This window comes from Pongo pygmaeus, chromosome 14 (assembly GCF_028885625.2).
Source record: "Pongo pygmaeus isolate AG05252 chromosome 14, NHGRI_mPonPyg2-v2.0_pri, whole genome shotgun sequence".
Taxonomy (NCBI): domain Eukaryota; kingdom Metazoa; phylum Chordata; class Mammalia; order Primates; family Hominidae; genus Pongo; species Pongo pygmaeus.
Window position 1 is genome coordinate 122,083,180 of NC_072387.2, and position 24,040 is coordinate 122,107,219.

At 42.5% G+C, this 24,040-nt stretch overlaps 1 protein-coding gene across 1 annotated transcript in view; it reads left to right on the forward strand.

Moving 5' to 3' along the window:
- LOC129011720 (collagen alpha-1(III) chain-like) overlaps positions 1 to 24,040 on the forward strand; it is a 243,208-nt gene that overhangs the window by 212,270 nt on the left and 6,898 nt on the right. Inside the window, exon 2 of the mRNA XM_054446883.2 lies at positions 23,653 to 23,811. Within this exon, the coding sequence (XP_054302858.1) occupies positions 23,720 to 23,811 (92 nt within the window). The 5' untranslated portion in view covers positions 23,653 to 23,719. The remainder of the gene's footprint in view (positions 1 to 23,652; positions 23,812 to 24,040) is intronic.

Below are 24,040 nucleotides of genomic sequence, written 5' to 3' on the forward strand. Positions count from 1 at the left end.
ACCTTGTGAGTAATTCCCAATGCCCGGTAGGCAGCTGGCGAGGCTGTAATTGCCCTCGGCCACTTCAGAGCAACCATGTGGGTGCATTAAAGACGTTGTTTGTGGAGAGCAGCAGGTCATCACATGCAAAGCCTTGAAATAGTCAGCCAGTCAAATCAGTGGAAAAAATCCGCTTTTGTTAGATTTTGCAGTTTCAGGAATTAGGCATTCACTGCAGAGCTGCAGTTTTGAGAAATTGCAATGTCAGGCATGTTCCCAATGGGGAAATATTGTGAGTGTGGAGGAACGTGAGATGGGGTTTGACAATGGGGAGACTGACAAGAGTCATCACCCAGACATTGTTTTCTTTCTGAGCACCCCGGAAATGCTAACGAGAGATGATATTTAGTGGCAGCAATAGCACTCTGTGCTAGTCCTATGCACTCCTAAGACACAGAAACGAGTCTTAGGCAGCTAAGGAACTGACCTGGGATTTCCCAGGTCAGGCTGGGTGTCTGAAATTTGCAGGGCAGAGGTGCCTTCTAGGTACCTAAAACCTAGAAACAGTAGACAAGTGGTGTCAAGATCAACCTGAAAAAATTCAAAGCAGAGGCCAACATACCATTTTCATTCTAAGTAACAGAATAGATGGAAAGCCAGGTGAGCAATATTTTAACCTCAGAAAGGATTTAGCAACCCCATGTTTTGGGTAATTCAAACTCTAGTGGGACATTTCAGTAAGTGGAAAAGCCTGAACTTCAGTGGTGAGAGTGTCCAGGTCGATGGAGTAGCAGAAGCCAGCTCTTTATGTTAGAAATTGAACTGAAGAATGAAGTTTATCCTTGTAAAAACTGGCCGTTTTCACCATGTCATGCAGGCCAGAGATTAGCTCTGTGTCCTTGGGCAAATGTCCTTACCTCTGAGTCCATTTCCTCAGATGTAAAGCAGAAATTACAAAACCAGCTTCCCAGGGATGCATCATCTAAGGTGCATGCAGTGCCCAGCAAATAGGAAGCACTCGATCCAGAATCATCTGGAGTGCAAGCCCGTGTGAGCTCAGGGCACATCCAATGGACAATTGGGACATTAAGTGCCAGATCTGGCCTCGGCAGGAAACAATGGAAATGATACAAACCACAGTCTTTCCATGTATCCATATTAATAGTGATTTCTCTTTAAAGTTGCTTGACAGTTACGACATTCGTTCTTTCATCTGTTCGACAAGCATTTATTACAAGTTTGTTACACGTTCAAGCTGAGTATAAACACATGCTATGTATGCAGCCTGTGTCCAGGTGCTGAGGATGCAAAGATCAACCCGACAGGGCTCACCATCTGGTGGGTGAGACTGATGATCGCACAGGCAAGTATGATGTCGAGGGTTCTGGGCGTGTGACACAGGCCCATGCCAGATGCTCAGGTAGGGTGCTCTTGCCCAGTGTGTGAGAACCGAGGAAGGTTTTGCAGAGGAGGTAAACCCATGGTGGAGCCTGTGACTTCCTGGTGCTCCAATAAATACTCCCTCAGGTGGCCTTCCCATGAGATGTGCATGTTGGACGTTCTTTATCAGTAGATACAGATTGCAATATAAATTTGAACAGAGTGTATGTGATAGTTGCTTTGTTTTTTAATGAATGATTGCTTTGGATTGGTCTTGGGGTCAAAGATTGAAGCTTAGAGGTTTATAAGGGCAATGGCCTTTCAACATCAAGGTGCATGGGATCACTAGGAGAGCTGGCTCCAAATTCAGATTCTCAGACCCAGTGCCGCTGGTAGGCTGCTTCTGGGGCTCCAGCGGGCCTCAAGGATCTGCCCTTTCTTAGGCACACTTGGGGGAGATTTTGAGGCCAGTCCTGGATGACACTTGGGAAACCTGTGTTAGGAGATGGGCCTATTTTTTTTTATGGTAAGTAGCTACTAAGGCTAGATCATTTAAATTCGAGTAGCTATTTATTATTTATAAAGTGCTCTTACTTAATTGTTCAATTGAGATGATTTTTGAAAAAAATTAAATTAGTGGAAGATGAAAAAAAAATTTTGAGCTGAATTATTAGAATCTTCCTAATAGAAAAGACTGATGTACTGATTTTATTTCCATTTTCCTACGGGTTGTGTTAGCTGCCTGTAAATACATCCTAACTCTCCTGAAGTGCAGTCAGTGTGGAACAAGGGAAGCATAAACCACACATGATCTTTGATTTAAAGAAAGGTTGATTAAAGGACTAAACACAGTCATATATTGTGTCTTATCAATTTCTAATTGTAACAAACTAATTTGTACGTAAGTAGACTGGCTCTGTGCAATCCTTATGAATACAATATAGGCCAAAACACTCATGTTGTTGAGGGTTATTTTAAGGACCTTTGAAATGTCAGAGAAGGGCCATGTAATAGTGCCACAACAGGGTTGAACTGCCTCTGTCCAATAGATCACAACTATAATAATAATGATGATATGGTATGTAGCTACTGAATTTCTTGATAGTATCATCTGTAAAATGGGAAGATCTTATTAGAAAGGCTTGGTGGAATAAGTACTTCAGATTTCTTTGAGAGAAAGGGGTTATGCAAATAGAAGAGGCTAAACAGAATAAATTATTGTGTATAAACAGTATTTTATCTACAAAGCATTTAATTTGGCATTATGGATGTTACCATATTGCTGCTCATAATGAAGAGAGCATTCATTATATTTATAGATAGAGATACAGATTAGGGGATGGTTGTGGAGGAACTCATTCTCTGTTTGAATAGCATGTAAGAAAAATAAATTTTCAATAAGAGAATTTTACAAATATTTTTAAATTTAAAATGTTTATTTAGAAGAGTTATATATTTTAGTTTTTCAAACTGAGAATAATGCTTTAAATATGTTCTTAATTTTAAAATACTGGCCGTGAAATTTGGATAACAAACCAAGTTATTTACTTACTTGGGAATTATATAAAAGTATTGAAATGTTTTAACCAACACTTTATTATTTGAAAATGAATATATCACCTGTAGCAACTATTTGCAGAAAAATAAAATTATATTTAAAATCACAGCTCAAATTAAATCACGCAATTGCATTAAGATATAATAAAAGCAAAATAGATCATTTTAAATCGATCTATAAACTAAAAGCTCAATACCAATTTGAATAACATGTTTTTACTTAATTTGAGCCAATTCTGATGATATTAAATTAGGTTTGAGAGAAATAGAACATTTGCAATAACATTTTAAGGTGATTTCGTCGCTTGAGAATTTTTTTCAAAACTTAACCAAAGAAGGGCCAAGGCCCCATGCTTGCCCCTGCGGCCCCTGCCACAGCGAGTCCTCCGCTCGGTGAGTGAAGCCTGCCCGCGGTGGAATGTGTCCTGAGGAAGCGGTGCTCCTGGGTAGAAGGCACATGGAGGCAGGTCCACCCCTCATCACCTGGCCTCCCTGGGCACAGCAACTGTGTCTGGCTAGACTTTTAAAGTTTTTATTTCCAGAATCAGCACAGCCCTGGGCACATAGCAGAGGGACAATAAATATTTACTGAGTTTAATTCAGTACAGCAGGGCAGACGCAGGGATCCCAGGGCCAGCACAGGGAAAGGCTGGACCGCATTGACCCAGGGAGTCCCTCTGTCCCTGTGGACATGGGACCAGCCCATCCTCATGATGGGGCTGTGTACCCCAAAGGCTCTGTCACAGAACACCAGGAACGTCAGTCATTGCCCAGCTGAGGCTGCTGCTGCTGTGGTTATTAAGGAGACAGAAAGCACAGTCCAGCACCCAGAGATGAGGGCCTGGAAAAGCGGGGGAGATAAGCAGCCTGCTCCTGCTGCATGGCGGGGCGTGGGCCCCTGCTCAGGTGCAGGAGAGCTGGGGAGGGTGCCACAGGGCGGGGCGGGGGTCTGTGTGAGGTCAACACTGGACCTGGGACCGCGGGCCAGGGAGCCCGCTTTCCAGCCCTGAATTCCCGGGGACCTGCTGCATAATTCCACACATAGTTTGGTGCAAGGAATGCTTGTAGGTTGTGCTGTTGTGTTGTATTGTGCTGTGCTGTTTGGTTGTATTATTACACTATGTTGCGTTGTACTGTGCTGTGCTGTATTGTGTTATGCTGTTTGGTTCTGTTGTGTTGTGCTGTATTGTGCTGTGTGCTGTGTGTTGTGTTGTACTGTGTGTTGTGTTGTGCTGTGCTGTGTGTTGTGCTGTGCTGCGTTGTGTTGTGCTGTGTCTTATATTGTGCTGTGCTGTGTTGTGATGCGTGCTATGTGTTGTGTTGTACTATGTGTTGTGTATTGTGCTGTGCTGTGTGTTGTGCTGTACTGTGCTGATGTTGTGCTGTGTTCTGTGCTGTGTGTTGTGTTGTCTGTGTGTTGTGTGCTGTGTGCTATGTATTGTGTTGTGCTGTGTGTTATATTGTGCTGTGCTGTGTATTGTGTTATATTGTGCTGTGCTGTGTTGTGCTGTGTGTTGTGTTGTACTGTGTGTTGTGGTGTTGTTTTGTGTTGTGTTGTACTGTATGTTGTGTTGTACTGTGTGTTCTGTTGTGTTATGCTATGTTGTGTGTTATGTTGTATTGTGCTGTAGTGTGCTGTGTGCTGTGTGTTGTGTTGTACTATGTGTTGTGTTGTTGTTTTGTGTTGTGCTGTGCTGTGCTGTGTTGGGTCCTATTATATTAAGATAAGGTGCACAGGGCTGGTTCAGGCACACAGAAAGAGCAGGCCAGGCAGGGAACAGCCCTGAAACTGTGAGAACTGTGCGGGACCCTGCTGGGCCACACTCTGGCTTTGTCATGGAGCCATCAGGAGGCCTCTGTGGGGGGGAGGGAGGGGCACACCGTGAGACAGGATCTTGACATAGAAATAGGCCCACAGCTAGTCCCACCTGCTCTGCCTCCGGGGCCGGGTTATGATTCCACTTTGTGCCAACCCTTGCTGCAGTATGGATTTGACTGTGTTACTTGCTTGGATATTTGAAATACACAAACCTAGGAATTTATTTTTGATAATCAGAATGATTGGTGTCAGCACAGTGCAAAAGAAGCAAAAATAGATAATTTTATATCAATTATGTCACCCTTCCCTGGTGACAGGGTGGTGCCTCACCACCCACCTCAACCTGGTCCGTGATGCCTGTGGTTTCTCAAACTGTGGGCCAAGGAACCCCAGAGCTCCACAAGCTCAGGATAGCTTTAAATTCTGAGGGAAACAGCAATGCCGGCCACTTTCCAGGCCCTGTGAGCTAGCTGGAGGCAGCTTTAGACTTCTCTTCCCAGGCCCTGTGAGCTAGCTGGAGGCAGCTTTGGACTCCCAGGGTGAACTTGCAGCTACACCCCCCGGATGACATCATATCTTTGTGAACTGGGTTCTTGGCAGTTGCAGTGTGAAACGCAATTCCTGTGGGAAAAGTGGTGCAGATCAGGAAATGCAGGGTTGGGCGGAGCCAGAGGCAAGGCTGGAGAGGCGGTGCGGCTCCACACGGGCACGTGCAGACCACCAGTATGCAAGGCTGGTGTGCAAGAAGTGAGGTGAAAATATTATTTTTTATTTCAATCTATATGTGTCACTTTAAAAAGTAGCTGCTACGTTATTAGAACAGAAATATATATGAAGTTGTTTGAACTTCACTATTTAACAAACAGAATAGTTAGGCATTTCAGCTTGGGGCACTGTAAAAAAGTCCCTGGGGGTGCTAAGGGTGTTATGAAAACCTATATTATTCAAATTGATATCGAACTTGTAGCCAACAGATTGATGTAAAATTATCTATTTTTGCCTACATTTTGTGTTTATGCAATTATACCATTTAATTGAAGCTGTGGTTTTAAATACAATTTTAGCTTTTTGAAAATAGTTGCTACAGGTGATGTGTTCATTTTTGAATAATAAAGTGTTGGCTTAATTATTTTAAGAATTTTATGTAATTTTCCTTAGTGTAGATAATTTGCTTTGTTATCCATATTTCATAGTATTTTAGAATTGAGACTACATTTCTAGTAGTATTCTCAGTTTGAAGGCTGAAATAAATGATTTTTTTTTAATGAGCAAGAAAGCTTTTACGTTAACATCTTACTCAGATTAACATAACCAAATTTAAATCTATGCAAGTCAGACAGAATTAGAGATGGCAGAATGCTAGCATGCGCACTCACGTGCTGAGGAACTTCTAAACCGTGTCCATCAGCTTGTCGCCTATTTTGGTCACAGATGCTCCCCATGCAGGGATTTCTGTGAACTTTCTAAAGAAGATGCTTAGTCTAATAGTTTTGACCATCAGCAAAACTGCTCTAAGAGTTACCCTAGATTCTACCTTTCTATTTCATTTAATTAACTCTCCTAGAAACAATTCTGTTCCAGTACATTCTTTCTTTTTGGGTTCAGAGTTTTCTTCTCTCTAAGTAAACCATCAGGTTACACAGTGTTTGCAGTTCCAAATGTCACGGGCGGTTATGAGGGACAGTCTGTGTGTCCCACCAGCAGCAAGACTGTGAACTGGTGAAAGAAGTGGCCAGTCAAGCCCATGTGCAAAGGCAGAAGTTTAAAAAGTAAAGGGGTCAGTACTAATTGATCACTGGCACCCTGAAACCAAAACTTTTCATTCACCTTTTTATTTTTTTGAATAATTATTTTATCTTATATGTTCATCAAATATATACCTATCTGGGGAAAATGCTCCCTTTGAAAATGGTAACTTTTAGTTATGCATGTTAAACTACTTTTTTGAGACAGGATGTTGCTCTGTTGCTCAGGCTGGAGTGTAGTGACACCATAACTGCTCACTGCAGCCTCTGGGGCCCAAGTGGTCCTCCCACCTCAGCCTCCTGAGTGGCTGGGACCACAGGCACACACCACCATGCCTGGCTAACTTTAAAAAAAGTGTTTTTTTGTTGTGGCTGTTTTTTGTTGTTTTTTGTTTGTTTGTTTTTTGTTTTTTTTTTTTTTTGTAGAACAATGTCTCTCTGTGTTGCTCAGGCTGGTCTTGAACTCCTGGGCTCAAGTGATCCCCCTACCTCAGCCTCAAAATGTGCTGAGATTACAGGCGTGAGCCACCGCACGTGGCCAAAGGCATTCTATTATTTTAAAATTTACTTTCTTATTTTTTTGTTGTTGAGTAAAATTGAGAAAGACTGAGGAAAATATGGGGCAGCAGTGAGAGAAGGAAGTGAACAAGAGCAAGAAGGTTATTTACATTTTAGCCAGTATTTCACTGGACCCCAATTTGAGCAAAAAATGAAAGACATCAGGCTTCCTTACCTGTTGTTACCCATGCTCAGTGAAAAGGCATAAAAATAAGCTTCAACAACCTCATGCCTATTGAAGTCAGAACCCTGTAGTGTAGTCATTTAATTGCCTTTGTATTAGATGTGATGAAATATTTTAGTTGTATGTATTCATCACAATGACTGGCACTTAGAAATAAATAATTCAGGCCAAGAAATACATGGAACATTAAGGAAGTTATTAGGAGCAAGGGATTACCTACAAGCTAGAAGTGAATCCAAAGCAGAGTGAGAGATGGGTCACATTGGAAAGACCAAATGTTAGAAAGACAAGGAAATTTTGGTGATGAGGCCACCCTATCCAGAGAGATGCTCCTGCAGAGTTGATCAGGCCTGGAAAGCATGGATCAAAGATGAAGAACAAGTGTTAACAGCCTCTCCTTATGCTTTCTAAGGATTATTTTAGGAGGATTAAGTTAGGAGACTCTTTAACCTTCCCATGTGTGCTAAATGGGGCCTCACTGTGTTAGTTTCTGGGGGCTGCTGTAATAGTACCACAAACTAGGTGGCTTAAAAAAAAGAAATTTATTCTTTCACAGCTCTGTAGAGAAGTCCAAAATCAAGGTGTTGGCAGGGCTGGTTCCTTCTGAAGTTGTGAGGGGGTCAATGCCAGGCTCCCTCCAGCTTACAATGTTACTGGCATCCTCAGCATTCCCTGGTTTGGGGACGCGTCACCCTGATTGCTGCCTTCACCCGCATGGGGCATGCTCCCCAAGTGCATGCATGCCTGGTTCAAGTGCCCCTTTTTTCAAAGGACAACAGGTGATGGATTAGGTCCCACTCTAATGACCTTGTCTTGACCTGTTCATCTGCAAATACCCTATTTCCAAATAAAGGCACATTCAAAAGTGCTAGGGTTAGGACTTCAACATTTTTTGGGGAAACACCATTCAAGCCATAATGGGTGGTGATTGATAATGACACTAAGTTTTCTTGCCTAGTAAATAGTCCATATTCTAAAGGCCTTGGTACTGCTGAAAAAAGAAGTAGTTTAGTGTTTCATGAGCTTTCGAATACCCTTGCTATCCCCTAGACCTGTTTTCAAACAAGAGCTTTTAATACGTATTCCTACCAACTGGTTACCCTCTCAATGACCTTGAATCTATCCTGAATTAATCACCTACATCATGGCACTGTAGAAGCCACAGCAGGCTAGAGGGGACATCTTGTTGCCATGTTAAGACAGCAAGTAGTGGCCACACTAATGTGAATTCTACTCCAAACAACACAGTCCCTCCGTTACAGCAGAAAGGAAACTGAATAACTCCCAGATGCCACCTGGGAGTTATTTTTATTTTTACTAAACCACCTTCATCCCTTCGGAAGAATGCAAAGCAATCCCATGCAGTTCACATAATCTCATACTATCCCCACTACATCTCTGAGATGTATAGTTATTCCCCTTTTTATAGAGTGAAGAGACTAACGGGTTAAGTAATCTACCAAAGGGCATATTATCAATGAACAGAAGATTCAGGATCAGCCCAGAGCTGACAGACTCTAATGCTAATAATATAATCCATATGAACATTTCTTTAGAAGGCAAACAGTATCATAGGCTTCCAAGGAAAACAGCAGACCCACGCTTTGTTGAAGCCCATCCCTTGGACCCATTCCCCAGCAGCAACTTCGTAGAATTCTTTTGGCATTCTTCTCACATATTTATCTCCATATTTCTGGATTATATGTTTGTATTGCTTATTCTTGATTTATTAATTGTAGACATCATCTATTCAGACCTTAGTAGGACTATAAAGCTATGGTGTTCTTTCACGTTCTTTCCTACTCCCGTCTTTCCCAAAGTAGGTACATCATTGGATTTTGTTAAGTGAATGCCCAGTGTTTACCTGATTTCGAATGTAGAAGTATTGTTCATGGCTGAGCCCAGTGGTAAACAATGACATTTCCATTCTTGGGAAACTGTTCTTTTACCTAAAGTTTTTAATGGTATTGTTTTGTGAGAGTTGATGTTGTTCATCCTTCGGTTTTCTACAGTCCTATCACAAATTCTTTCCAAATTCTGCATCCGTATTAGTAAACACCTTTAAATAGTATGTCCTGCAAGGTTGAATACATCAGGGACTTTATCAGCTCAGCTTCTTCTTGCAGCCAGGCCTGGGGGGCCTCTGTCCCCTTGCTGCATGGTGGTTATCGTCACATTTCATGTTACCTCTCTGCCACAGATCTCCCATTTTCCACATCCCATGTTTTTTCTTGCTGGATTTCCTTTCTTGTTTTGGTAAGTTATGCCTTCTAATACTGTACAACCCTAGAGTGATAGTTTAGCTAGGTATAGAAATCTAGATTAAAAAATAATTTTCCCTTGTGATTTTATCTCCAACACATGATGTTGCTTTTGAGCAATCCGTACTATTTGTATTTTACACCTTACTGAGGGATACTTGATATGCAATAAACTGTACACATATACCATATACAATTTGATACAGCTTGACAAATATATATACCCATGAAATTATCATCACAATCAAGATAACAAACATATCCATCACCATCAAAAGTTCACTTCCCTTCTTTGCAAACCCTCTCTCTTACCTCTCTCCACCTGCAAACAACCACGAATCTGCTTTTTGTCAGTATGGATTGGTTTGCATTTATTAGAATTTTGTATACATGGGATTTTATAGTGTGTGCTCTTTCTTGTCTGGCTTCTTTCACTTAGCATAATGATTTTAAGAGTAATCCATATATAGCATGCATCTATAGGCCATTCCTTTTATTGGTGAGTATTCTGCTGTAGGGAGAGACAGTTGTTTATCCATAAGTAATGTCGTCCTTCAGTCAACCAGCCACATCTCCAGTGCTGAGTCGTCACAGAGGGCTAGTGGCAATCATCTTGATCAGTATGACAAATAGTAGTGCCATCATCGCAAAATGTTCTAATGAGCAATACTCTAACATTCTATAGTTTTAGCTCTCACATTTAGGTCTATGATGCATTTTGAATTAATTTTTGTATGTGACATGAAGTAAGTGTTAGTATTTTTTTGCGTATTGTTACTCATTGTTCTAGTATCATTTTTTGAAAAGATTATTCTTTACCCATTAAATTGCTGTGGCACCTTTGTCAAAAATCAATTGACCATATATGTGTGGTTTTACTTCTGGACTCTTTATTATTTTACATTGATCTATTGATCTATCTTTATGTCAATACCACACAATCTTAATTACTGTATAAGTCCTAAAAACAGGTAGTGTAAATACTCCAACTTTGTTAGTGTTTTTCAAAGTTGTTTTGGCTGTTTTATGTACTTTGCATTTCCATATAAAGTTTGGAATAAGCTTGTCAACGTCTACAAAAAAATAAAAGCCTTGTGCAGTTTTAATTGAGGCCTTACAGAATCTATAGATTAATTTTGGGAGAACCGATGTCTTAACAACATTGAGTCATCAATCCTTCAATGTGTTATATAATCTCCACTTATGACTAAGGGAAACTAAAGATTTAAATGTTTTTCAGTTTTGAGTGCAAAGATCTCATACATCTTTTGTCATATTTATCCCAAACTATTTTAGTTTTGGATTCTTGCCATAGACATCCTGTCATGTGCAAATAAAGATATTTTTATTTCTTCCTTTCTAATCTGACGTCTTTTTTTTTCTTATCTTATTGCACTGGCTAGAACAGCAGTCCCCAACCTTTTTGGCACCAGGGACCAGTTTCGTGGGAGACAAACTTTCCACGGATGGGGGTTGAGGGGGGATGCTTTCAGGATGATTCAAGTGCATTACATTTATTGCGCACTTTATTATTATTACATTGTAATATGTAAGTGAAATAATTATACAACTCACCAGAATGTAGAATCAGTGGGAGCCCTGAGCTCATTTTCCTGCAACTGGATGGTCCCATCTGGGGGTGATGGGAGACAGTGACAGATCATCAGGCATTAGATTCTCATAAGGAGCACACAACCAAGATCCCTCACGTGTGCAGTTCACAATAGGGCTCACGCGCCTATGAGAATCTAATGCCATCACTGATCTGACAGGAGGCGGAGCTCAGGTGGTGATGTGGGCATTGGGGAGCAGCTGTAAATACAGATGAAACTTCACTGGCTGCCCACGTCCTGCTGGGTGGCCTTGTTCCTAACAGGCCGTGGACAGGGACAGGTACCAGTCAATGGCTGGGCAGGGAGCTGCGATTCCTGGACTAGAACCTCCAGTGCAGTGTTGGAGTGAAGTGATGAGACCTGGCATTCTTGTCTTATTCTTGATCTTAGGGAAAGCTTTCAGTCTTTCACGTTAAGAATGGCTTTAGCTGGCTCACACCTGTAATCCCAGCACTTTGGGAGGCCGAGGCAGGCGGATCACAAGGTCAGGAGATCGAGACCATCCTGGCTAACACGGTGAAACCCCGTCTCTACTAAAAATACAAAAAAATTAGCCGGGCACGGTGGCGGGCACCTGTAGTCCCAGCTACTCTGGAGGCTGAGGCAGGAGAATGGCGTGAACCCAGGAGGCAGAGCTTGCAGTGAGCCGAGATCGCGCCACTGCACTCCAGGCTGGGCGACAGAGGAGACTCCATCTCAAAAAAAAAAAAAAAAAAAAAAAAAAGAATGGCATTAGCTATAGTCTATGCTTTTCTGATTCCTAACCTTTCATATGTAGCCTATTTTTTGTTTAGTTTGCTTTTTTAAAAATCTGATGTATGGTTTTTCTATGCAAACTGTTTTGTTGTCTGTTTTTATTTTCTCTTTTTATTACTGGTTTTTGAAGTTGCGTGATGATGTGTGTTGATGTCTTTTTTGATTTCCTGTGCTGGGAATTTGGTGTACTCTTTCCATCTTGAAAGTCATATCCTTCAATTCTGAGAAATTTCATGAATTGTTTCTTTAAAATTTTCTCTATTTTTCTCTGGTCTTTCTTTCTGGAATTCCTATTAGAGATCACATCTTTTGCATCATCTTTTGATTTTTATATTTCTCTCCTATTCTTTCTCTCTCTCTTGCTCTTTTGGCTCTGTTTTCTTGGATAGTTTCTCACATTTATCTTTCACTTATTTCATTGATTTATTTTTGTTCAACAATCATATTTTTACATTCCAGGACATATTTTGTTCTCTAAGTTTTTCTTATATCTTTGTGGTTTAAATACTGTGCTGGTTTCATTTCATGAATTATAATATCCTCTTTATGAGTTTTTATGTAAATGCCTCTCCTTGTCCCGAATGGCTTTGGCTCCTTCTGATCCCTTTACCTGTTAATTTTGGACTCAGCGTTTCATGTAGGGGCTTTCCTCTAATGTCTGTTTATTCTTTTTATCTGTTAATATTTTTAAATGAGTCACAAAAAAGGTGATTGGAAGATTTGGGAGGGGCTGTATGATGTCTGGCAGGTTTACTGCATCCTGAAACTTGAATGCTTCACTGCAGGAATATCCAGATGTCAGTTATGTGTAGTTTTGGGGATCTCCCCTCTTCTTGAATCCTTTTGTTTCTCTAGAGAAAAATTTTGCCATCACCTACAGGCATTCTTGCAACTGCACAGAAGGGGACAGAGGGACTCCCAGTTCAGGACAGAAGCTCTTATGTAACAGCTCTGTTCTCAGGGCAGCCCTTCTTCCCTCCCATCTGCTACGCTTACTGTCTCCTCCTCTACTGCCTGTCTCATCCCATTTTCTGTAAATGAATCTGCTGCATTGGAGGAGGGGTCGCTGCTGGTGTGCTGGGGAGGGGAGGGGACTTCCAAGTCTGGCCTCTCTCCCATGGACTTCAGACTCCTTTTAGTTCTATCATTTCAGACACTGGAATTTCAGGTTCCGGGTCCTTTCTGGTTCCGTAGTAAGATTAGCATGGTTCTTATCATATCACTCACTTTAGGCATTGCGTTGGCTTTCTTAGGCCTGCTTTCTCTTTATTTCTGATCTTCCAAAAATTTACTGCTGTTCATAAGCCAGTAAAGCCTCCTCCCCTTTTTAACACTATTTAATTTTCATGTGAGTGGGGTTACAAGAAAGAAAAAATCAATAAAACACGTGTTGCAATCGCCAAGTTTAACCAGGAGTCCCCTGCACTGCAGTCATCATCCTAAATGGCTTTCTTTGGTGATGCTGCCCCCTTATCAAAAACCTAGAGAAGGTCTCAGGAGGTCTCGCTTCCCTGGCTTGTAGTCTATCGTAAGGTTTTGCATTGCTAATCATACTGGAATTTTCTCCTTTATTAGGTCCTGGACATTCACTGTTTTGTCTCACAAAATCCTCTCCTTTTTTTTCCTTTGTCTCCCTGTGTCCTTGACCCTTATGGAAAACCACAGCCAGCTTCCGTTCCTCAACCTTTCTTCTCTAAACACCAAGTTCCACCATTGACAGAACACTGAGGTTCCTGCACAGTCACACAGACATGAGTAAGGAGAGTTCAGAGGCTGCAGTGGAGTTCCACATGAAGCACAGGAGGTGAAACCCCTTTTTCCTGGCTCCTCAGGAGACATGTGAAGATGACGCGATTAGAGGTCATTTAGGCATGGATAGTGTTTGTATCTGCTGAATCCCTATCCATCTCGCATCTCCATCTCTAAATGTGCAGTTTCGGATATCTGTGAATACCCCCTGTGAAGTGCCTGGTTGGCAGAGGGTGGGGTGTGCAGCTCTGTGTCCAAGTATGAAATGCCCCAATGCCAGTTGCAATTGTTTTGATTTTGGTGTTAAGAGTCTAATGTTAGCTGTGACCCCCTCCTTTCCCTTTTCATCTTGAAGAGACTGTCTTCATTTGAAATAGGGAAAGGAAAGGAGTGTAACTCACAGCAGTGACAGGAGCCACCCCACACTGAAGCTGCCGTAGAACCTTGAAGTGGAACCATTTCTGCAAAGGGTGTTCTTAGAAATAGGAACCACAGTGATAAACACCATCACCACCTACAGCCCCAGCAATGAGGCCATCACCAGGCAGACTCCGGCAGACAGGGAGAACACAGCCACAGAGAGATGCCAGTCCCTACAGACAGCAATGAGGCCGATCACCAGGCAGACTCCGGCAGACAGGGAGAACACAGCCACAGAGAGATGCCAGTCCCTACAGAAAGCAATGAGGCCAATCACCAGGCAGACTCCGGCAGACGGGGAGAACGCAGCCACAGAGGGATGCCAGTCCCTACAGAGGACGAGATGATCTCAGTGCTATTACGTAAGTGGTAACAGGGTGATTATTCCACCTAGTCCACGAACATGGAATTTTATCTAGTGGCCAGAGATGTCCAAAGAATTGCCACAGAAAGCTTTTCACAGAATTGTTAAGTGATTCATGGGCCCTATTCAGAAATGTCCAGAAATAGAAAATGCACATGGTATTTATAAAGGGGTTAATTCATTAATCTCTTCTCTATCACAGAAAAAGTAGGCTACTGCTGGAACCAAAGGTCTCCAAAATAAAGTCAATGAAACTATTGTGGCCCAAAACTTAGAGACATTCTTTGAGCCTATAAGCGAACTAGACTCAGGGACCTAAAAATCAAACAAATACTGAAAAAAAAAAAAAAAAAAAAAGCATTTTATGGCAGGCCATTGTATAAGCGTCAGAATTTGGATAAAGAATAAATAAGGAAATTTTTTTTTCTTCTCAAAATACACATACATAGCTATACTTAAATATAACCGTGCCTTTCTTCTCACTGGTACATAACATATACAAAAAAGACAAAATGGAATTATGGTTGGTTTGGGACTATTTCGATGATTCCTATATAATCTGGAAAATGTGTATGATGTAGCATTTATAGGGCACAAATACACCATTGTGTGATGTGTCTTCCACTATTACACCAAAAGCACAGAACGCTACAACACAAAACAATTTGGTTTGGCTTTTAAAATAAAATGAGGAATTTAATTAAGCAAACAGACAAAAAAATCCTTTTAAATGTAAGACTGGAAAAATCTTTCTAAAATTATTTTTATAGACACAATATCCTGCAGGGTTTTTTAGTTTGAAGTAGAAGAAACCCAGTGGTTCAATGAGAAATGGATTTGATGAAACATTGGCTCTGGCAGGCTTAAGAGGTAGCTTGCCAACTCAGTGTTGAAAAAGTTGATGACAAAAGGTTCCTGAAATCAAATTTTCCTCTTTGGATTCCTTCTAGAATGCCTCCAAGTCTGATTTTCATAAAATGAATTCAGGAAGCCAAATCTTTCTTTATCCTATGTTGTTATGTGAGAGAATTTTCCATGACCTCGAAGGGAGAACACACGTTTTGGTGAGTTTGCGAGTGAAAATCTTATTATAATTTATTTCCAAGAAAAAAAGACGAATGATCCAGAATGTGCTCACACTCACAAGTTTACCTGTGAAATGTGTCCTGCCAACACAGAAGCAGGGCGCTCAGCTGGACCAGGGGTCTCAGGCCACACTCTGAGTTCACTCATGTGTGTGGAGCAAGTGTGTTCAGAGGCAGCGTCCCTAAAACATCTCTCACCTGGATTTGCTTACTCAACAAGTAAATAGGACCTCTGTATCCTAAGTTCTAGTACACAGAAACATGACATTTTGAATCATCTGAGAAATGCAGTTTGCTTTTAATAGAACAAGGAAAAAATAAAAAACTTTTTTTCTACATTTAAAAAGGCCGGACATGGTGGCTGAAGCCTGTAATGGTAGCACTTTGGGAGACTGAGGCAGGCAGATTACCTGAGCTCAGGAGTTAGAGACCAGCCTGGGCAACATGGTGAAACCCAGTCTCTACTAAAATACAAAAATTAGCCGGGCATGGTGGCAGGCGCCTGTAATCCCAGCTACTCAGGATGCTGAGGCACGAGAATTGCTTGAACTCGGGAGGAGGAGGTTGCAGTGAGCCAAGATTGTGCCACTGCACTCCAGCCTGGGCGACAAAGCAAAACTCTGTCTCAAAATAAAAAAAGAAAGAAGGAAGGAAGGAAGGAAGGAAGGCAGGCAGGCAGGCAGGCAGGCAGGCAGGCTGTTCAACACCAACAAAAGTTACAAAAGGAAAAATTAGATAATTGTCCACACCATGCATGTGAACTCACACTGATTGAAGTGGCAAAATTTGGTTTGAATATTTGAATATTTTTTCAGCTTTTCTTAAGGCATACTCATGTATCAGAATTACCTAGGATGTTTCCAAAAAATGTGGATTTCTGAGTCCCACCCGGTAGTAGATAACCATATTAAATACCCCTTAATCTGGGGGTGGGTGTATCTCAGAAATCTTTATTATAACAAACCCTCCAACTAACTGCTTTGCCTATGAAACTTTAGAACCACTGTGTTCAGATAAGGCCTTCACTTCTTTCCTAACATATTAACTAATGAAATGAAAAAAAAAATTCACACCTGAATTTCCCTAGTGTATAAATTTCTTCTTATGCAGTCATTGAGTCATTCCAAACTCTGGAAGTTGAGTTAATTATTTTAACATACAAAAAAAAAAAAAAATTAGGCCAGGCATGGTGGCTCCCACCTGTAATCCCAGCACTTTGGGAGGCCAAGGTGGACAGATCACCTGAGGCCAGGAGTTCGAGATCAGCCTGGCCAACATGGGGAAAAACCAAGTGTACTAAAAAAAAAAAAAAAATTAGCCGGGTGTGGCGGCAGGCACCTGTAATCCCAGCTACTCGGGAGAGAGGAGAATCGCTTGAACCCAAGAGGTAGAGGTTGCAGTGAGCTGAAATTGCACCACTGCACTCCAGCCTGAGCAACAGAGTGAGAATCCATCTCAAAAAAAAAAAAAAAAAAGATTTTTACAAAATTGACTTTAAGACCTCAGAGCTGTGTTATGACCACTTGAAATCTGGCTACTGCTACTGAGGAACTGAGTTTTTAATTAAAGTAAATGTAAATAACCACATGGGGCTAGTGGCAGCCATATGAGTTAGTGCAGACATTGATCATTTCCATCATCACAGAAAGTCCCATCGACAGCCTTGTCTTAGGCAATAAACCGCAGTGCCCAGTGCTGCCCAGCTGATTTTGAGAGTGCCTGGATATGTGTGTGAAGTCCCTCGGCTTCTTTGCAGGAAACCTACTTGAGTCAAACGAGGGATTACTCACTTACATTGTATTTTATTTACACGAGACAAACTATTTCGTATACTGCATTGTGTTTATGGACGAGACAGACATTGTAATCAGAAGGTTTATAGATAAAACGGAAATGTTCATATTCAGTTGCATTTTTCAGTTCTAGAGTTCTCGTGTGTTTTCTTTCCAATTGTTTTTGCTTCTCTATTGATATTTCCTATTGGTCCCACAATATTTTTACATTTTCACTTAAATCTTTCAACCTATTTATAATGGTTGTGTTAAAGTCCATTGTCTTTGTCATTTCCAGTCAGTTTCTTTTGACTGATTTTTCCCCTCACATTTTTCTCATATTTCCTTGCTTCTTTATATATCTGGCAAGTTTTTATTGCATGCTGGACATAGTGGATGTCACCTTTTTGAATGTCTGGGTTTCGTTGTCCTCATTTGAAGAATATTGAAGTTAACGGTGGCAGACAGTTAATTTACATGCAGCTCAACTTGATCCTCTTAAGGCTTGATTTTAAGCTCAGTTAGTGAACACCTGGAGTCGTCTTGACTCTAGGGCTAGAGTAACCTTATTCCTAAATCACATCTGCTCCAGGATATTAACTGAGTGCTTGGTGTGTTCAACGAGGTCTCTCCATACTGGTTTGTTGGTCCTCATTGTCTTCCAGCCCCATGCCAGTTCTGGAATTTCTACTCAGCTCCTCTCCCTGGTAGTTGGTCTTTGTCTGCTGTTTTGGAGTCTTGCCTTAGCAGGTAGAGCTAAGTATTCAAAGATGCCAGCAGGCCTCCCTGTGGATTTCCGAAGCTTCTCCTCTGAGCCTTCAGCCTGTGCTCCCCTCCAGCTCCACTGTGTCTCCTACACTTCTCGACCTAGCAGGATGGCCTTGTCCTGCCCGGGCTCCTCTGGGACCTGCTTTGGGAGGGCTCGTGGCAGGACGCTGGGCAATCCTGGGGCTCACCTCTGTTATGGCCCTTCTTTCAGGGAGCACAGGCCTGCACTCTTATTGTCAAGCATCTGAAAACACTCGTTTCGCACATTTTGTCCAACTTTATAGATTTTTAACAGCAGAAGGTCTAGTTTGATACCAGTTTCATCATGACCAGAAGTAGAAATGCACATGGAAATTAACTGTCACAGCTAAAAGAACAGTGAGAATTTTCAAACAGTTTAAACAGTAGATCTCCCACTAAAAGAAATTTGCCTAAGAGGACACAGTCCAGATAAGTCAAATATGCTTAAGTAGAGACGGTTTTCAGAATTTAACAGACCAGTAACTTGTTACATAATTTCATCAAGTTCTGGACACATGTCCACTATCCATTTAAAAATGAAATCAGAAGAAGGACCTCTTCCATGCATGAATATGGTCCATGGGACTAGAAAGCAAGAACCATTGGTTCTTCTGGATCCAGGGCACCTGCTTGTATAACTTAGGCAACACTTTGCTCCCTAACTGTGTGCCAAGGTACCCTGGGACCTCACAGCAAGCTCGCAGGGGTGTCAACAATATTGATATTTTCAATGTTCAAGGGAAACACAGTGATAACTGTTGTCTGTGGACACTGTACAAACTAGTAGCCCGATATGGTTCCATATGAGACAGGGCTACAACCCTCATGGCAGCAGCCTTGTCTCTGTGAATCTGGGTTTTGACATTTGCTGTGGTATAAAAGCAAGTACCCCATAAAAATCAAAGCAGAACATGAAACAAAGGTGGCAGCCGCAAAATCTGCTTCCAGTGGCAGGCACACACATGCCATTAGTAAGAAATTATGATTATTAAAGAATTTAATTACAGTCTCACTCTTCTGTCTCTCTTTTTGGAATTCTTTGGGAAAAAAAAAAGAGGGTTATTTACCGTGCAGAGTTTCCCACAGTCTGGGTTGCCAATTGCATCCGTGGTATCCTTTATCATTGCCTCTTCCGCGAGTTTTCTGGGAACTGACAGTTGGCCTCAGAGTCCTGATACTGTTCAGGTTTGATTCAAGGGCAAAAGGGAAGCAGCGTGACTTCCGGGAGTTGGTGCCATTGAGGGTTAATGCGTGAATCCGTTCGTTAATAGGAGATGCGAAATGCTTTTTCAAATTCTATCATTACTGTAATGTATTAGCTATAATACTTCTACAAAGGAAAAAAATATGTCTTCTTGACTGTTAGGTTACCCAGTGGTAGAGTTAGTACAGAAACCAGAATGCACATGCTACAATCTTTCCCTTCATTTACCGGTTTTCAAAATAGCAAGTCGGTTCCTTATATGCACTGTATTTTGTGCATTTAGAAACATTATCCTGAGAAGGGGTTCAGAGGCTTCACCAGAGTGTCAAAGGGGCTGACAGTGTCCATGGAACTCCCATTTTAGACTGTTCCAGGAGTCACAGAGGTCAATTTGACATATTGGGCTTACAACAAAGATGTTCATTTTAAGCCATGACCTGAATGAAGACTAAGTAAATCAAATTTACCCTTGGGTTTTTGCCAATGTCAACCCTCCCAGAGTCCACTGCTGTTCAACCTCTTCTCTTCTAAGTCCCAGTGAATCTACAGAGTGATTCCAACTGATCACTTCCTTTGTCTCCACAGCACTCAATCTTTGCATCTTGGTGGTTGGTGAAATTCCACCTTAGTTGTACTGTGGTCTACACCGTATGTAGACCCTACAGTGGTAGCTGTGGTGTAGGGGGCACTAATCTGAAGTCAGATGATCTAATTCAAACATTGACTATGCTACTTACTAGTTTTGTAAACATAAAGCAAATTGCTTCACGTCTTTGAGCTGGTTTCTTCCAATGGAAAATGGCAAAAATGACATATAAAAATGACTTTAAGGACTGTTTTGAGAACTAAAGAAGGAAATATTCTTGAAAGATTGAGCCATTAGAGGTTTTCAGCAAATATTTGTTAAATCTGATTCTCAGTTCCCAAATGCAGGGGGTTTGTTCATTAGATCTTTGGTACTGGCCATCATAGTAAAAGAAAAAAAATTACCGCACTGTGAGATAGTTCCGATTTAGGGCTGTAAGCGATAACACATTCCCACCCATTTCGGCGAACTCTCTCTCTCCCTTCCTCTCTCTCCTTCCTTCCTTTCTCTTCCCTTCCCTTCTCTTGTTCTTCTTCTTCTCTCTCTCTGACTCTTCCTCTGTGTCTCTGTCTCTGTCTACCTCTGCCCCATACATGTCTCTCTCCTAGAGGCACAGGGCTGAGCTCTGACAGTCAGAGCTGTGTGATTCCGAAATGCTCCTGAGAGCAAGTCACACTCCACTCACAGCATGGCTGATCTTCCCTGGGCTCAACGAGGCTGCCCCAGTGAAGACATTCAATGCAGTTGGCTTCTCACCGTCCTGGCTTGAAATGGCCACATCGGGCTCTAACCTCGAATCCAGTAGCTTCTGTACTGTCTCTCAGCCATCCCTACACCATCACGGTCCATCCCATTTGGTTAGTCTGAAAAACCAGTGATGTCCTCAGCACTCCCCAGGATTCTTTTTTGTGCCCCTCCCTGGTCAGAACCCACGTCCATTTCTGAGAACTGCAACCTTCTCCAGCCATTCACCCACCAGGCCCTTCTATTCTCTTCCAGATGGCTTGGCATCTTCTTCCGAGCAAGCGCAGCTCTCAGGCCAGGCCTGAGCCTGCAGCCTGTGTGCCCTCCATCATCAGGGCCCCCTCTCAGGACAGGCTACACCGAGAGTGGGACGGCGGACTTCCAGGGACACTTCCAAGTCGTGCCCATGCAGGTTTGGATATTACTGTTCCTACTGATTCCCTGTGTCTCCCTGAACCTGTTTCCTTATTTGTCACAAGGGCATGAGAAACACTTACCTCAGCCTTGTTATAAGGATAAATAACAGATTTTTTTTTTTTTTTTGAGATGGAATCTCACCCTGTTGCCCAGGCTGGAGTACAATGGTGTGATCTCAGCTCACTGCAACCTCTGCTTCATGGGTTCAAGCTATTCTCCTGCCTCAGCCTCCTGAGTAGCTGGGTTTACAGGCACGCACCACCACACCCGGCTAATTTTTTGTATCTCTAGTAGAGATAGGGTTTCACCATGTTGGCCAGGCTGGTCTCAAACTCCTGACCTCGTGATCCGCCTGCCTTGGCCTCCCAATTTGCTGGGTTTACAGGTGTGAGCCACCGTGCCCAGCCAATAGACCAAGATTTAAAGTGTCTCATGCTGGGCATGTGTCAGCAAACATCAGAAACTTAACAGGCAGCAGCCCCTTTCCTCCTCCCTCCTCTTCCTCTGTCCAGGGAAAGGCTCTCCCTCTATTTTGGTCTGAAGGGCACTCCTCCTGGTCCCACGTTACCCTCAATAGTGCCCCACAGCTCCATGGCGAAAGCCCAGCTGTGGAGTCACACTCCTTGGGTCAAACCCAAGGCTGACACTTACTATGTGATTGACAATTAGGAAAAGGAGACAGGGCTCCTATGAAGATTAGATGAAGTTGTGAAGGTGCAGACAGCTGGGCTCCTGGTGCACACTGTGTTCTTAGTAAACACTGTGGTCACGACAGTTGTCCATTCTCTGGGATCCTCAGTGCTTCCTGCCATCGGCCTCCTTTCTGCACCCCTGCAGCCCCCACAGCACTGTAGCTGCCCTCACTCCCCACTCCGAGCTGAGCTCCTTGCAGAGCTGTGTTCTCTGAGTCCCTCCTCCTTTCTGGTCCTGCCCCTCCACTCCACCTGGAGTCATCCTGTGAGGGCTCACAGAGGCCTTTTACTTCTCCCCACACAATGAACATGCTGGGAACTTCCACCAGCTGGACTTCCTGTGGCCTTTTAGATAAGTGATAGTTCTTCCTCCTTGAAGTCTCTCCTCCCTTGGTATGTAACTCCAAGCAAGCTATATTCAATGTACACAAAACAATTTAGCATCTGTCATGCTTTCTCACTGTCTGTAGGGTGACGTCTAAACTCTTTAGCGTGGCATTCACGTGGCTCATGATATGATTCCTGGAAAATAAGGTTCTGGTCTTATTTTCTCTGTTCCTTCATAGGCACCCCACTCCCCAGCAATATCAAAAAATCTTGCAAATTCCCAACCCCCACATCTTCTCCTACACTCCATGCATTTGCTCATAGTACATTCCCTGCCTTCTCTGCCCTCAAGCAGAAAATTCCTACTCATTCTTTAAGACTCAATCCACTGCCAATCTTCTCAGAGAAGCGAGGCCTCCTGGAGCCATGCAGCAAGGGACTAGCGGAGCAGGGTTCTATTAGGTTCTCCGAGCCACACCTGACCTGCATGGAGCCACCTCTGTCCATGGCCCTGGAGTGTGTCAGTGTGCACGGGTCCCACAGATCCTGGCACACATAATGGTAAGGATAATAGCAAGCCTGGGCGCCGTGCTCACTCTCAGACTGAGGCCAGGATGTTTCCAGGTCATTCTCTGTCTTTGGGAGCATTTCCCCAACCCTATCCTAGTCCCCACACAGACAGTTCCAAGGCCTGAGAAATAAGCTGAGTTCTGAGCTCAGCCGCGATCCCGTTCATGGTAAGTGAAAGTGAAATGTGATCATTCCACAGAATTAGAGACTGGAAAGAGCTTCTGATTTTGGAAGAACAATTTTTTAAAATGGATTTGTATGCATAACATCCATTGCAGTTGGTGACGGTGGAGTCAGTGACTAATAAAAATGTCATTTCCTGTGATTTTTATAAATTACAGTAAATATGCCAGTAATCACCCACATTAGCTGCTAAAACGCAGGCAGCCAGCTGGAATAGAGGCCAGGGGGCCCCATTGAGGCCTCAAGAGGGAGACCCCACAGGTGCAAATTGACACCTATGCAAACAGTAGTTAATACATGCTAGAATTTGGAGAAGGGTAAAGTGTTAAAATAAATGTATGTCAAGCAGACAAATTTGGACTTCTCCATGAGGATCTGTCACGTCAAACAGGAAATCGCTATAAATTACTTGTAATAGTAAAAATCTTGTCATTTGTAACCTTTAAGGCAACGGGCTCATTTAACACATCAACTCACAGATCATAATCTAGGAGAGTCGGCCTGGGTATTTATTTCACTTTTAATGTGTAGAAGCTGGGGCAAGCCATGCATGAGCTGCGAAAGCCCTCACTGCCCTGTCGGCTCCTCAAGCCGGGGGACAGGCCAGAGAGATAACTGCCTGAGGCTTGGGGGATGAACACGTCAAGATAGGAAAGCCCTTCGTGCTCCTGTAAAAATTAAGACATGCCTGAAAATGTCATGCCTTGGTTAGTCTCGTAATGAATAAATCCAAATAAATCCCATCATTATTCTGTTTATTTGTTTTACTTATAAGCTATTTGAAGTCATTGGAGCTGAAAGTGTGTTTCAACACGCCAAGCACATTTAGAGTATCTTGTAATCATCTTGCTAACCAGTGCATAGGCGAATGATAAGTGGAATTCTGTGTTTATTTCAGATACCTCAGTATACACTGCCCGCAGTTAAGAAACCACGACCTGAAATATTGTTTTGAAGAGGTGAAAATGCCTCCACTCAAGTGGCCCAGGAGCGTGATCCAGGAAGACGAACACACAGAACCATCTTCTGCATTGTTTGAAAATTCAGTGGAAACTAGGTATTTATGAACGAGATGCTTACTGCAGTTTGCATACACTGAGTAGACATTTGTGGATTAATTCATCTAGGATTGGGGGAGAGGTTCCAAGAGGAGGGTAAGAGCAAAGAATAGCCACAGGCCCAGCTGACCATTCCCTTCAGTGAGAAAAAGACCCGCAGGCAGAGTTGAGCACGCAGCTCATATTTGCACATGCTTGGCATTATGAACTGTAAGGAAGAGCAAAGTT